The 16,708-nt window shown below is 42.3% G+C and overlaps 1 protein-coding gene across 4 annotated transcripts in view; it reads left to right on the top strand.

Moving 5' to 3' along the window:
• Window positions 1-16,708, top strand: part of AFF2 (AF4/FMR2 family member 2) — a 472,276-nt gene that overhangs the window by 110,061 nt on the left and 345,507 nt on the right. For all 4 annotated transcript variants that reach the window (XM_048515047.1, XM_048515045.1, XM_048515046.1 and 1 more), the window contains exon 2: window positions 10,979-11,099. In XM_048515047.1, the coding sequence (XP_048371004.1) occupies window positions 10,979-11,099 (121 nt within the window). The remainder of the gene's footprint in view (window positions 1-10,978; window positions 11,100-16,708) is intronic.

The following is a 16,708-nucleotide window of genomic DNA, read 5'->3' as shown; positions in this document are numbered from 1 at the left end:
AGATGCATTGAAGCTAGCTGAAGTTTAGCAGAAGACTTTGCGCTGTACAGTATTTGTGAAGATGTATTGAAATGGACCCTGTCTTTTGGACCCTTCCCTACATTCTAGAAGTTGCTAATGAGTTTTCACTCATTTTTTTGGTGTCACCAACACCATTGCAAACCTTGGATGAGAGCAAACAAAATCCATCCAGATTGTCTGTCCACCAATTCATCCATCTCTGGTTGATATAGATGGGGATGAGGCTCAGGTTCGACCGAAAATAGTGGGGCCAAGTAAACAGGAATAATATAGTTTCAAAGAATAAAAATGGGGTAGGGTTGCCACCTGCCAAGTGTTATGGCATTATTTCCTGTTCTTAAAGAAAAAGTGATGTCTTAAAAGTCTTCACTCCTGCCCCCATACTCCCAGAGATTACCAGCCAAGGGCTAGCAAACCTAGCCAAGCAGCAGATTTGGCCCACGTGTCCAACAAGCTCTACCATTCAACCAGAAGAAGAAGGTAAGCATCTTCTTGAAGGCACAGTGATGTGATAAAATACATGTTTGAATACTGAGCAGACATTGCCAACAGTGCTCCTGGCAAGTTAATGCTGCCTTATGAAAGTATCTTGGGTAACTTAAATATTTCATGTGTTCTTTTTCCCCTCCAAAATAGGGTTTTAGTTTTAATAGCTGCAGTTGCAAAATGCATGCTAGGAGAGGAGGAGATACATCCTTCGTATACGAAAGCAATTTCATCACTTGGGTCTCCGAGAAAGTGGAGGTTAAGTTGGCAATCTTATATCAGTTACAGTTTTATTTCTGATCTTTGTGGTGTAGCCATTTAACCATCAATCCAAGCAAAACATGGAGATCTGAAAGAAATTTTAAAAATGCTGCATGGTGTTTCCCCGAGCAAGAAAAATTAAGAACATAAGAACATAAGAACAAGCCAGCTGGATCAGACCAGAGTCCATCTAGTCCAGCTCTCTGCTACTCGCAGTGGCCCACCAGGTGCCTTTGGGAGTTCACATGTAGGATGTGAAAGCAATGGCCTTCTGTGGCTGTTGCTCCCGAGCACCTGGACTGTTAAGGCATTTGCAATCTCAGATCAAAGAGGATCAAGATTGGTAGCCATAAATCGACTTCTCCTCCATAAATCTGTCCAAGCCCCTTTTAAAGCTATCCAGGTTAGTGGCCATCACCACCTCCTGTGGCAGCATATTCCAAACACCAATCACACGTTGCGTGAAGAAGTGTTTCCTTTTATTAGTTCTAATTCTTCCCCCCAGCATTTTCAATGAATGCCCACTGGTTCTAGTATTGTGAGAAAGAGAGAAAAATTTCTCTCTGTCAACATTTTCTACCCCATGCATAATTTTATAGACTTCAATCATATCCCCCCTCAGACGTCTCCTCTCCAAACTAAAGAGTCCCAAACGCTGCAGCCTTTCCTCATAAGGAAGGTGCTGCAGTCCCTCAATCATCCTCGCCGCCCTTCTCTGCACTTTCTCTATCTCCTCAATATCCTTTTTGAGATGTCGCGACCAGACCTGAACACAATTACTCCAAGTCGCGGTCGCACCACGGCTTTATATAAGGGCATGACAATCTTTGCAGTTTTATTCTCAATTCCTTTTCTAATGATCCCCAGCATAGAGTTTGCCTTTTTCACAGCTGCCATGCATTGAGTTGACATTCCCATGGAACTATCAACTAAGACGCCCAAATCCCTTTCCTGGTCTGTGACTGATAGCACTGACCCCTGTAGCGTGTATGTGAAGTTTGGATTTTTTGCCCCTATGTGCATCACTTTGCATTTTGCTACATTGAACTGCATTTGCCATTTCTTAGCCCACTCACCTAATTTATCAAGGTCCGCTTGGAGCTCCTCGCAATCCTTTGTGGTTCTCACCACCCTACATAATTTGGTATCATCTGCAAACTTAGCCACCACGCTACCCACCCCTACTTCCAGGTCATTTATGAATAGGTTAAAGAGCACTGGTCCCAAAACGGATCCTTGGGGGACACCACTCCCTACATCTCTCCATTGTGAGAATTTCCCATTTACACCCACTCTTTGCTTCCTGTTTCTCAACCAGTTTTTAATCCATAGGAGGACTCCCCTCTTATTCCTTCATTGCTGAGTTTTCTCAATAGTCTCTGGTGAGGAACTTTGTCAAAAGCCTTTTGGAAATCCAAGTAGACAATGTCCACTGGTTCCCCCTTATCCACATGCCTGTTTACATCCTCAAAGAACTCTAGTAAGTTTGTAAGACAGGATTTGCCTCTGCAAAAGCCATGCTGACTCTTTCTCAGCAGGTCTTGCTTTTCTACATGTTTTATAATTTTATCTTTAATGACAGATTCTACTAATTTACCAGGAACAGATGTCAAACTGACTGGCCTGTAATTTCCCGGGTCCCCCCTAGATCCTTTCTTAAAGATTGGTGTGACATTGGCCATCTTCCAGTCTTCAGGGATGGAGCCTGATTTCAAGGATAAGTTGCATATTAATTCTGAGTGTCTGCCTAGTTAGTGCGTAGAAAATTGGAATAATAAAGATAAGAATTGGAATAATAAAGACAATAATAATAAAGATAATAATAAAGATTAATAAAGATAATAATAATAAAAATTGGAATAATACAGATAATAATAAATATATTATTATCTTGCCTCTTTGCAAGGCTTGGTGCTCCAAACTGTTGGAACCTAGATGGTCAGTGCTGACATCTAGAAATCTGAATTTTTTTTCCAATTACAAGATGAACAACATAGTGAAAAGAATAAGCAGTTGTTTTAGAGACATTTGACCATATATGGGCTCTTTAGGAAGGAACAAATCTTGTTCAGAAACAGCCTCAGGTTTCCCATGAGCATTTAAATGAAACATTTTGGTAGGCACTTGGTCCAGTCCTGTCCTATAGGCCTATATTACTTCATGATGCACATGGGGAGGGAATCACTTGTTTGAATGCACCTTTGCTCAAATCAAAATCTCCCTTTGCGCCAATAGTGAGATTTTGATGTCAGTCTGACTTCATACAGTCTCCTAGTGTGGATTCTACAGTTGTACAGTTCTTTGAGGACTGTATCAGAATGAGCATGTTTGATCTGGGTCTTAATGAGAACCATGTGGAATATTGACATAGCTGAGAGGGGTGTGTGGCTGAATTTATTGTTCGTCTTAAGACAGCACATTCAAAATAACCTCAAGATTCTTCACTACTTCAGCTATCTCAGGTCATTCCTAGGTCACAATATTTATTTTATTTAATTTTTTACTTCTATGCCGCCCATCCCTGAGGAGCTTAGGGCAGCGTACAACAGTAAAAACTAATACAATGATTACCAGAATTAAATATGAACAACTATGAATCATAAAACCACAAAACATCAACAATATAACAATAATAACCCAGATGTCCAAGAATGGCGACTTCTCTAACAGACCCACAGGAGGCTAGCATAGCATGACACTTCAGCCCAGCTGGCCAGGTGGAAAGGCCTGGCGGAACAGCTCCGTCTTGCAGGCCCTGCGGAACTCATTCAAATATATGACTTTAGAGAACTCTGAACACCCCACCCCATCTCCATACCAGGATCATGTGTCTTGGCGTGAAAAAGAGATGAGTCAAAGTATTGGAATTTTCTTGTTGAAGATGTTCCAACCATCTTCAAATCCTGCCCTTCAATACGTAAAGCAAATCTGATGAGTAACTAACAGATTGGATAAATGGGATAAAATTAACTCAGAATGTTAACATCTCAACATGCCTACAGAAGACTGAGTTGAAACATCACCTAATTTTTTTCACAACCAGTGTCAGTAGTTTTCAAAACATCTCATTTTTGGCAAACCCCCCACCACACACAAATGAATAAAATTTTTTATTTTTTTCTTTTAAATCACTCCCACACCTGAGCAACCTCTCTTTAATGAAAGCGTTGTGCCATTAAATCTGATTAATAATTATTTTGTTTTTCCAATGCCTGGTGATGTATTCATAGTAGACATAACTCTGGGGTACTGTCACTTTTCACGCTGTGATCTTGGATTGGGTGGGATCCCCTTTCTGATTGGTTTGGGAAGCAGAAACAAACAGCAGCTTGGATAAACAGTTTTGCTGAATGGTACAGAAAAGATGATTGTTTGCAACATCTGGGGGTTCCTACCCTACTAAACATCTCAAAAGTCCAAACAGGCAAATGTTCATAATTCAAAAATATTTCCTTTGCATTTCAGTATGAGAATTTCTTGAAGTTTTGCACTGTCTTGCTTCCATGTGAGTACAAGAATAACATGCCTAAAAACAATAAAGGAGACAGATATCACATTGCCACCAGTCTGGGCGAAGCTTGTGGGTTCAACCTGTCTGTATCCCAAGAACTTTAATTGAGTAGATAAAGAGGTACTTGTAATTATAAAACGGCAGTAGGTATAACAAGAGGCTAAATACATAGCTGTGGTTTTAATTAGACAGTGCTTCAAATTAGTAATTGTGGCTTCGGTGAGAAATTGGTGACATTATACATGGCAGAAGCCCCATCACTGTGCAGCTCATAGCTCATTATATCTCGCTGTGTGAATCTTTCACTACATTGGCCTGCTGAGCTGGAAAGGCACGCATAGTTGGTGTTTGGTTATCTTCCTGGTGCAGAAAGGCTGGATACAGATTAAATTCATTCCCAGCAGAGATGTGAGAATGCATTGTTCTTTGCTATAGCCTGGTGTTTTAGAAGGTGAGTTTGCTACATACAGAAATATGCATGTGTGTCTGGTATACAATAAGCCAGTTTGCTGGGTTGTGTTTCCTTATAATTCTATAGCACAGGGGTTTCCAACTATGGATTGGGGTTGTGAGGTCAGGAAGGAAGAGGTAGAACTGACTGAGCTGAGAAGTTTTTGCTTTTGCACATGAAATATAGCCAGTGGCTCAATAATGCTGAGAATTAATAATTATTTTAAAACGCAGTGTTAACCACTGTGAGATTCTTGCATTTTATGTTATGGAAGGGGAAAGCAGGGTAGAGGGGGTTTTGCAAGTAGGTCCAAGAAATTGAAAAGTGGGTTCTGCTCCAAAAAGTGTTAGAGCCACCCCTGTTGCATGAGGACGTGTAATTCAAGCTTGGGCTCTGCCAACACAACAAGCAGGCTCATTTCTCAGTGGTTTCCAGGAAGTTCTGGGAGACAAAGTGGGATACAGCTGGGAAAAGCAGCTGAGGCAATGTGAGATCTTCCTCCATCCTGATCTTAGATGCTCTGATGTCTCTGTGGGTTTCTCCAGTACTTGCCTATCAAAATGTTGTAGTATATATAAAAACTTCATTGTTTGATACCAGAGGATGCTGTACAGATTTTGAGAGGAAGTGGTATCAGTAGCAGAATATGCTCTTTGCATCTTTGGGATCCAGTTTCTGACTCACAGTACAATCCTGCACAGCGTTACTCCAGTCTAACCTCATTGATTTCCGTGAATTTCAACTGTAGTAATTGCACTGTAAAATGTCTAGATTTTAACATCAAAGACCTATCATGGAGAGGAGATTCATATATTACTCATGAATACCTTGCTTGTGCAGGCTTCTGAGAACATTATTACAATGTTGTTCTCTATAAAAGTTGGATGTGAACAGCTTCTTTATGGGGTTATGGATTTGGAGGCAAAACCATGGGTAATAAAACTCCTGGTGAATTTATGTCACAAGAAGAGGCCTATCAGCTAATGCCACTTGATTTCACGTTTCTAATACACTTCACGACATCAGAATGGAGCATGGAATGAGGTGCTTAGTCAGTGATCAAAGATCTCAGGAGCCTGGAAAACATGACCGAGAATGATCTTGAAGAGGATACAGTCAATGTTCGGAAGCCAGCTGTACAACTCAATTTCTTTTCTCTCTGTGTGACTTGCAACTACACAGTTCCTGGGAAGTCACAACAGTCCTGTTTTTAAGCGCCTTGGATTGTGGTTTAAAGTGGACTGGGGCAAACTGGGTGGAAGATGCCTCTTGATTGTTAAAAGACATTGTGGGAAGAGGGTTATTCAGTAAATCCTATACAGAATCCTATACAGGCATCTTCAGAGGCATATGATGGTAAGAGGCATGACTCCAAGAAACACATATCACTGTGACATGCTTCTGAAGATGCCAGCCGTAGATGCGGGAAAACCATTAGCAGCAAAAACTACCACACAGCCCAGAAAACCCAAAAGAGCCCAAATGAGTACTGCTTCCATCTTTAAACCAGCGATCAGCAACTGGGAGCCCTTAAGCAGAATCTGTCCTCAGAAGAGTACAGCCTTCTCTCATTTGTCAGCTTCATAGCCAAAAGGAAGTGAGGGATATGAAACTGGACATGGAGGGGGTACATCTGAGAGTGTACATCTGAGAGGGTACATCCTCAGGGAAAATGCCCTCCCCTTTTAAACTGCAGTGTGATTTCATTCCTTTGTACTCATCATTCTTGACCAGCTAAGAGCTTACACATGGCCATAGTTTTTCACTATCAGTCAACTGGGTTTGAAAAAATCCAGAATTTTCTTCCAGACCAAATTCCTTTCCACTTCTCCCCTCCCAATAGGCTTTTAATATTTTGCACCCAACCTGTTTGTATTCAGAACCACAAGTTTACTAACATAGGAAATGATTTTCTGGTAGATCTCATCCATGAAATGCCATGTCCATTTCAACAGCCTCCCATACAAATGGAGGAGAAAAACCAGCATTTTTTTCCTTCAGGAGAAAAGCAGAGAGGCATTCCCGCTCTTCCCAATGCCTCTGACACTCACACCCCTACAGCTAACATCTCAAAGATAACAATTTGCCACACAACTAACCACATGACAAACAACACATCGCAATCCTAAAGAGAACCAAAGCAATACACAACGCTGCAGCACCAAAACAGGAGGCACATTTGTTGACTCCCACCAGACCAAAGCACCAGACTACAACATGAGAAGTCAAACACAGTCCAGCAGCACAACCAGATCAGACTTCTAGGCCAACCAAACCATACCAGGTACCCAAACTGTGGGGGGCCCAAATGCCACTCCCACACAAGACGATGTCTGGCATGCATACAAATACTTGCCCAGTAGCAAGAAAAAAGGTTACAATCGCTGCCTCTCTGAAACCTTTCAGATTCACAGCCCCATTCCAATCTAGCGCTGTGCTTTAAAAGGGGGGCCTCAGAAGCTGCTAGAATATAAGTACACACAAACACAGTCTGAGTTCCTGTTGGAGAAGAGAACAGCCTGAAACTGTTCAGCCCCCTTCAAGCCCCTTCAAGTGCTGTCAAAGATAAAAACAAACTTATATTCTTCCCAGTGTTTTTCCTACTGAGAAATGAGATTCCCAAAACATCACAGGGATTTTGGGCTGATCGTTCCTTCTGTGATGGATAAGCTGTCATCTCTAGTTGGCAGTGAACCCCCAGGCAGATTGTTGGCCTCTGCAGATGCCTGATAATTCCAGTCCTGCAACTGGAAGTACATGATGCTGGGCTAGATGTCCCAGTGGTCTTCCTCTGCATATGGTAATGTCATATATTCATACTGAAATAAGACTTGAATTCAAAGGCTGTTTCCGCATAGGTGGAATACAGCGTCCCAGGGATGCTAAAAACAACGTCTCTGGGGAGGGGTTCGCACGGCCGCCGCCACCGCATTGCAGCAGCAGCAGCCTCACAACCCATGAGCTGCACGAAGCCACTATTTCCGAACCTCGCTCCCTGGGCGAGGTATTTCGGAAACAGTGGCTTCCAAACACTGCCGTGCGAATGGCAGCGGCTGGAAGGCGCCATTTTCCCCTCCCTTTCCTGAACGCCTACCTTGTCTCCTGGCTTCCAGCTTGTCGCAGAGGCCAGGGGACATGCCCCCCTGGCCTGTGACTCCAGAGCCATCGGTCCAGGCTGCAGGAGCGTGTCCCCTGGCTTCTGCAACGAGCTGGAAGCCAGGAGACAAGGTAGGCGTTCGGCGACGGTGCAGCCTGTGTGAAGGCTGTGCCGTTGCCTGCCGCTCTTCCAGGACCGTCCATGCGAACGGCCCCAGGGGGGTACGTCAGCATTGTTCATGCTGACGCACCCCCGCACCATTGCGGTTCGGAAAGGGCCAAAGAGACCTCCTAGGAATGTGTTGCTTTCTGTAATGTAAGATGTCAACACTTGTCACCTTTTGATGGAGACTCCAGCAAATGTTCTAAATTGGGGCAGAGATCAGCAAGTGGAGATCAGTTTCAGTAAATGAGGACTGAGCTTTCAAGTAGAAGACCATGATGTGTAGAAGATGGAACTGAAAGGCAAATTTTCCGGTTTTGTCACCTAAACAAGAGAAGAACTCTGACTTGTCAACACAACCATTGGGGGTGGGGTGGGGAGCAGATTTACAATTTAAGTTGCTGTATTCCATTTATTGTATCTTTTTGGAACCTAAAAGGACAGACTATAATTACATACATCGATTTGAGCAATTATAGAGCTTGATTTTTTTATTAATCCTTTTTCTAACCCACTTGAAAATACTAAATGCTGTATTGCTTATTTTACTATATAATTATGTTTTACTAATGATTTATGTCAGGCAGAATTAGGATAGTGGGATTTAATTAAACATGCAAAACAGCAGTAAAAGTGATTTTTTAAAAAATAAAATACTACTTGTGTTAAAATATTCTGGATGCATAAATTTCTTTTATTAAAATGCCTCCCGCAAATGCAACCGACACTCATGCTTTTGGAGATATATAGAGAACAGTTTAAAGTATTAGAACAATTTAAAATACTCTATAGCCATGGGGATAGCTTGTGTTTTGAAAGCAGCCATAGTTCAGTGGGTGGCACACTTGCTTGGTATGCAGAAAGGCCCAGTTCAGTCTGCAGTTAAACTTTATCTATTAGAAACCCCAGAAAGCTTCTGCCACAACAGGCAGTACTAAGGGCTCAACTACATGTTACATTTTTTAATGGGTATGGGTTTCCTGGACTCAACATGCTTTTCTGGTAGTTGCACCGCAGCTGTAAGGAAATACATTTTAAGTCCCCAGGAGTCTGACTGGTTCAGGACGATGGCTTGGTTGACTCCTGCTTCCCCCACCCCCACCCTCCCCACATGGGTGAGGAAGTAAACTTTCCATCTTTGGAATTGCATATAGTGGGTTCTGTAGACATGGAAGCCCCTGCTGCCCTGTGCTGTCCTCTCACATCCAGTTGGGTCCCTGGGGACTTTAAAAATGCCTCTTCCCCACAGCTGTTGTATAACCACCAGGATTTCAAATTGGATCCAGGAAACCTTGAACATGAGAGTGGCAGTGGTAGAGTACATGCTTTGTATGTAGCTGTTTCCAAATCCTGACTCCAGGGAAAGAATTGCACGTACATAGAAAGAGACCTTACTTTGTCTCAGGTGTTAGAAAGCCAGTTCTGATCCAAGTGAATGAATACTGAGATAGGTGTTCCTACAGTTTGCTCAGTATTTGGAAGGTTTATGTTATGTGCAATTTAACATAATTATATTATGGGCCAGTTGCAAGTTTTTTTGGGGGGGGGAGGGCAGACTGTGAATAGGATCCCCTGCCCCTCCCCTGCCCATTACCATCCACCTGCTTATGTGTCCCCCATGCCCTTGCATGCTTCCTCTGTCCTCTTGCAAGCCCTCCCATTGTCCACACTTCCTTTCTCCAACTGCACTGAGCACTGCCACAAAAACTGCTTCTGTGCTTCATCTGCACACTCTTCCTCAGCACTGCTGGGTAGCATGTGGAGCCAAGAGTGTTGATGGCAGAGCCCCTACAAATGATTTCGTTGGGGAAGGGCAGGGGGCAGGGGGCATCACTAGGCCCCACCTGATGCTCTTGATCTTGGCCACTGCCCATCTCGGGGAGTGCTCATGCCAGGCCTTAGAGAAGGCCACATTCTTAGGTCAGTGGTTTGCTATTCTGCCAGCATAGCTGAAATGCATTGACTGGAATGCATTCTGAAATGCATTTGGGTCTGCCTGCTTGAATACAGAATGAACACGAGCCAAATGAGATGGAGGACTGATCAACTTACAGTGCAGTTCTAAAGACACCTGACATCCAGCTAAGCCATTGGCTTCAATGAACTTCAGAAATATAGGTGGGGGCATTGCCCAAGCAGGAGGTCCTGGCACATTGGGACAGGAACTGGGCAGTAAGGGGCAAACCTTGGAAATCTGTTGAATCTGGGGTTCTGAAGTAGAGATTTGGAAAAGATTTATTTCATGTGCATCATTTAATAAAAACACCAAGGCTGTTACACCAAAATGGGAACCAAAAGTCTCGTACCGCTTTACTATCAGTACCCTCATAAAGCTATCATTGGGCCAATTAAATCAGGATAATACCAGTAAAAAACCTCAGTTGGGGGAGGGGGGAACTTCACACGGATCCGAATCCTAACGTGGATCCGTTTCACGTTCCCTCCCCACCTGGGTTTTTCGACAATCACGTTATGTGCAATTCTTTTGTTTTAACGTGGTTTGCAGCTGTGAGCCGTGTTAAAGCAAAAGAATAGCACATAAAGCAATTCTCGAAAACCCCTTCCCAAGCTCCTATGTGCAGAGCCACACAGGGGAAATGGGCCGAATCATGTCAGTCCTGCAGGGGAAACGGATCATATCATGTTGGGTCATATCATGTTGACCCATATCATGTTGGGTCAGCCAGGGACAGTGGGAGGGAAAGGCAGGCAGGGGAGGAAAACAAAAGTGCCTTTGTGTGAAGGTGCACGCCCTGGCCAATGAGCTGGCTGGCCACTGGACAGCCAGCCGTGCGAAGGGGTTGGGGTGAGGGCGAGTTCATATAATCTACTTTTCCCCTGCTTTTATTGGCCTGTGTGGAAAGGGCCATTGTAGAGGTGCAATTTTAAGCCCCCCGCCAAAACTTTTTTTTAAAAAAAAAACTCTTGTTTGATGGAAAGACAAAAGAAGAATGGGCTGTTTTTAATTGTCTGGTTGTTTTAATTTCAGTCACTATGAACAAGATCGGAATGCACTTAAAAGAAAAGAATGGGAGCGGAGAAATCAAGAAGTCCAGCAGGATGAAGATCTCTTTGCCTCTGGCTTTAATCTTTTTGGGGAACCCTACAAGGTAAATAAGAACCTGTGTCTTGGCATCTTTCATCTGAAACTGTCCTCTCCGTCCCAAGCATTAATTAAACATCAGACCCTCTGGGAGGGAGATATGGCTGAGGACATCCTTTGGGTTTCATGCACTGCAGAATAAGCTTGCACATTAATGCACCGACTGGTTTAATTATCTGTGGCAATTGTGAACTCTCCAGGTTGTGTGCTCTCTGGCTGACATTTATGTTCTGCAGTCTGTCCATCCAGCCCTTGGCATACCCATGCTTCCAAATAAATGCTAAGTACTAATAGTAGCAGTCGTGAAACAATTGAGTGATAATTCCTACAACTTCATTTCTTCCCTGTAAAATCACCATGACAAGAGAGATTTATATGTCATCAACCATGGTCTGCTTCTTACTGAATTGGGAAACCAGGGTGTGGGGTATATTGCTTCAGATGACGTTGAGATCTTTTATGACTAAATACTCTTCCATATTATAAAAATCCTGCATGTTGAAAAAGCTGGAGTCTCTAGGGAGAGGTTTAGGAAAACCCTAGATATGTTAGTTTTTCATGTAAAATTTTCACCCTTTTTTGAAAAAAATAAAAGAATTATTCCCTCATGTGAACTCACGGGTAACTCAAGCAGGATTTGGACACTGATTTTTATTTAGTGAATTTTTCTTCCCCAAGCTGCAGTATAGAGAAGTTCTTCTTTTTTAAAAATAAATTCCTTCCTTCCTTCCTTCCTTCCTTCCTTCCTTCCTTCCTTCCTTCCTTCCTTCCTTCCTTCCTTCCTTCCTTCCTTCCTTCCTTCCTTCCTTCCTTCCTTCCTTCCTTCCTTCCTTCCTTCCTTCCTTCCTTCCTTCCTTCCTTCCTTTATATAATACATCACATAAACCATGATAACCCAGTTTTTTGTGCAGCTGGCAGTATGCATGACATAGGCAGTTAAAAAGTTCCTTAACTGTTGGAGTTGATGGGAATTGTAGTAAAAAATGTAGCCTTCTAGTACAGTTTGGGTGGCTGCAAAAGCTACAATTTCTCTCTGCTCCATCCAGAAATCTTACTGTAGAAGATTCAGAAGAACAATTTACTGAAAAGCTAGGCTTTGGTTGGACTCTATTCTTTGTTTTGAGTCATTTCATTTGCATATAACTCCCTCTCCTCTGAAAGATAACATCTGTGACTTGGAGAAGGGTGTGTGTATGTTTAATTTATTAGAAATATTTGTGTACCATTTTTCAGTCCCCCACAGAAAATGGCCCAAGGGATGGTATGTGTATAGGCACACAGAAATAAATGTTGCAAGTGTTGCATCAAATACTCAAATGCTTATCAACCATTTTAAAGTATTTTGGTATGAATGCTTGCAAAAGTGTGAGAAGTTTCAAATCCAGCATGGACTTATTGAGCCATCATTCTCACCTAATACTTACTTAATCCCTTCATAGTTAAGAAAGTTGTATAGTGGTTAGAGTGCCAGACTAGGATCTGAAATATGCAGGTTTGATTTCCCGCTCTGATATGGACTCTTGCTAGGTGAACTTGGCCTAGTGACACTCTCACTCTAACGTACCTCACAGGCTAGCTGTGAGAATGTTATAAGCCTCTTTGGGTCCCAAAGTAGGATGTGAATGAATAAAAATAGAATATCTGCTTCAGTAAACACTGTTCTTTCTGAAACAAAGAGGCAAACCTTCCTTTAAAAACCCAGTAATGATCCCAAACTATTTTTCTATAGTGTGCCTAAAAATGTACCAGAGCAGCTCTTTGTCATGTTGTTCTCCGTGATTTTCATCATCAAGGAATCGTCTCCCTTGAACAATTTTGGGTTCTTGAATTATCACCAGAGCATTCCCTGAATAACTTCGCTGCTTTGCCATGCAGGCATTCTTTTCTCCATTCAATCAATGACAAACTTTGACAGACCCCACCCGACACTGCAGTTTTGAACAGATCTATGAAAATTTGGCCTTTGAAGTCTATCCTGGCTTTGGCAAATGTTCTGCACAGCCCAACAAATATTTGGGATGCCATTATCTTATGCAGACACCAGAAAACAGCACTGTGGAAAAAGTTTTTTCCATGGCTGTATCACTAATTTATGAACACATGAAGCTGTTTACACTAACCGTTGGTATTGCTAGCCCATTATTTATTTGTTTTAAAAGGCTTCTTCCCCACATTTCTCCTACGAAGCAAGAACCAAGGTGGCTTACAATAAGTCACAGCCAATCAAACACAGTGTATTTTTTTATGTTTCACATATAAAAGTCTCAGGTAAGACAAGTCTGAGTCTTTTCCCCAAGAACAGTGTAGAGTGGAGCAGATCAGCCCTGGCAGGAAACACTGGAGTGGATCCACAATAATTGGATATTCCTGAATTCCTTTTTCCTGCTGCACACACCCCCACCCTTCCCCGGATGCCATTTTTTCTGGTCCCATGTCCAACAGGAGCACCATTTTTGGGTATAGTGTGAGGGACAGGCAAGGCAGTTCCATTCCACAGATGGAAAATTTAATATGGATTCATTCTCACTGTCCTCTGGAAGCAGTATGGTCTTTTCTGACCAGCAGTGGTTCTCCAAGACCTTATGCAGATGACTTCCTGTATCTTGAACCCATTACTCTAGAGCATCAGAAAACAAGCTTGCCCCCTCTTCGACATGATATCCCTTCAAATATTTAAACATGGCCATCATGTCACCCCTTAACCTTCTCTTCTCCATACTAAACATACCCAGCTCCCTAAGTTCCAGACCTTTTCCCATTTTGGTTGCCCTCCTCTGGAGGTTGTCAATATTCTTGAATTGTGGTCCCCAGAACTGGACACAATATTCCAGGTGAAGTCTGAGCAACACAGAACAGAGTGGTGCTATTACTTCCCTTGATCTAGACACTGTGCTATATTGATTCAGCCCAGAATTGCATTGACTTTTCTTAGTTGCCACATTACAATACTGACTCATCTATAGCTTGTGGTCTACTAAGACTCCCAGATCCCTTTCACATGTATTGTTGTCAAGCCAGGTATCACCCATCTTATAACTATTTTAGTAGAGATTTGTGTTGTTAGACTGAATTGTTCTACACATTTTATAATCCACCATGAGTCACAGTGAGGAAGGTGGTCTATAGATGCAGATGAAGGTGATCATGATAGAGCATTCTAAGCTATCTGCCACAGTCTCCAGAAATTTATTGGGGTGTTCTGTGGAGAGCCACTAGCTTGAGACAGTCCTGAATGGCCTCCTCCCTCCCACCTCAAGTTGCTATAGGAAGTTCAGATGGTAAAACTAAGCACTGAATCTCAATTAGCGTTGCTATATCTTCTGCTATACCTTCCAGCAAACCCTGTCATGCCCATTAGCACTGGAAAGGCTGACAGGAGAAAATGGTGGCACATGACATCACTTACAGTTAAAACCAGATGTGACATTATGGGATGCTCTGGAATTTATCAGAATTTTTGTTCATCCTAGAGCATTCCATAACATCACTTCTCCCCTCACTCTTCTTTTTTTTGCTGGAAGGGACATCAGCATGCTGGTTTGCCACCAGCACACCAGACCCCACCTCCAAAATACTCCTGGGGATTACTGGTTTCATCTTGGCAACCCCAGTCACTGTACTGAGTAAACTGTATCGGCTAAGAAAAGGGCCAACAAGTAAAATGTACAGAAAATGAACAAGGGTGCAAGTAAAAAATGGAACAGTCCTAAGAGAGAAGAAATGATTTTGCAGTAATTTGCATACAGTTGAGATATTTCTGCACAGAACAACAGAATAGCCGTAGTCACGTTGATTAGAATCACCTGTATCTCAGCCTATTCATTGGCCAATTGGCCCTTCTAACATGGTTTTTTAAGCCAGTTGGCTTTGAAATGGATCCCAGATGGAATGGAAAAAGGCCAGCTTAATTCTGACAGATCTTCTAAGAGACAAATCTCTTTCCATTACCTTTTATCTTAATCTGAAACTCCTTGTCATGTTGTCTACTGAAGTCCCTTCTTCTGAAAGGTATGAGGAAGTGAATGAAGGACTGCAGCCTTCAGCTAAAACATCACAGGCTGGCCTTACATGTTTCATGACGTTGGAGTCATATCTAACCATAGCCAGCTAGTAAGTTGTCCTGGGAGGTGGGGGTGGGAATCTATTTTTGATGGGTCTTTTTTAAAGCAACAGAGCAACAAAAACTAGGGAGGCACACATTTTCCAAATTAACAAGATGTCTGAATGACTGTGAGGGGGTAAAAGTAGTGAGTCACAAACCAGACATGTAATTTATGTCTTGGAATTCTTCGGAAAGTACATTTCCTGAGGGAGGCAAAGCAGAGATTTAACTTGTGTTCAGAAAATAAGACTGAAAACAGAGGTTTTCTTTCTGAGAAAAAGAGAGGTGGGGAGAAGAGACCTTGCATTCAGAAATTACAAGAAAATGTGGGTTATAAATAGTGGCTTCTTGAAATGCTAGTTAGGTAATGTCTGAATGAAGATAGCCCTGAAAATTAGTTTTAAATTAGAATTTTGTAGCTGATTAGTTGCAATATCTGAATTCACAAGCCTGAGGTACTGTCGAAGGCAATACCTGCAATACAATACTATCAACTGCACCTTTGCATAGCAAGTTCCACCCAAACACTTACTGACTGGTTCCCCACCCTGGGACATGGACAATATATACCCCACTAAAACATTCCCTTCTCACTGGACGCAGTGTGTAACAGATTTCCCTCTGTGATACACCTCTGAAGATGCCAGCCACGGATGCAGACGAAACGTTAGGAACAAGATCTATCAGACCACGGCCACACAGGCCAGAAAACCCACAACAACCCAGTCACAAACCTGAGTTTATTAAGTAGCACTGCTCCTTTCAGCTGTGTGGCCCCAGGGACAGCAGTTTAGGGAGAACATCTTTCCTTGTTGGGGAAATAAGGAAAGATTTTTTTGTTTTTAAAAACCATGTTCTTTTTCAGAAATTGGATGTTTATTTACATCTGGTAGTCAGCTGTGACTTGACAGCACCAAAATAACAAAGTTCATCCCACAAACCGTGATTCATCATAATGTCTGAATGCAATCCTAAGAATTTAGAACCACAAGAAATTGTCCTCCAACTTAGAGGGAGACACACAGAACCCACTTAAAAACTCAGGGCTTGCAATTCTGTGGAATAACGGACATCTTGAGATGTACTAACACTGGCCTTGCCAACAGGCCCTTCAAAGTTACTAATCAATGATCATTTGAATTCGTACTGTTGGTACATTCGTACTGTTTGAATTCATACTGTTAGTTCTGTTGGTACATATTTGTCAGCCATTTTATGGCATTTCAATGGCCAGAAAAGGTGGAAAATGCAACCAACTTTAAGTTTATAAAATCATCACTGCCTGGTGATCTGTATTTGATCATCTCTCACCATAGATGACCTAGCTAATGTTGTTTGGAAACCTGTACTTGATGCCTTCATTTCCATGAGGTTCACTGATTAATGAAGAGTTAGAGATTGGGGTATTTGAATGGGGAAATTTGTTATCTTGTCCAATCAGGATGAGTTACGCCACTTTAAAATTCAAAATTCCAAGAACAAGTATTTTTTTAAAACAACAACAACCCTAAAAC

This window comes from Sphaerodactylus townsendi, linkage group LG13 (assembly GCF_021028975.2).
Source record: "Sphaerodactylus townsendi isolate TG3544 linkage group LG13, MPM_Stown_v2.3, whole genome shotgun sequence".
Taxonomy (NCBI): Eukaryota; Metazoa; Chordata; class Lepidosauria; order Squamata; family Sphaerodactylidae; genus Sphaerodactylus; species Sphaerodactylus townsendi.
The sequence above is the reverse complement of the archived record's forward strand: the minus strand, read 5'-3'. Positions and strand labels throughout refer to the sequence as shown.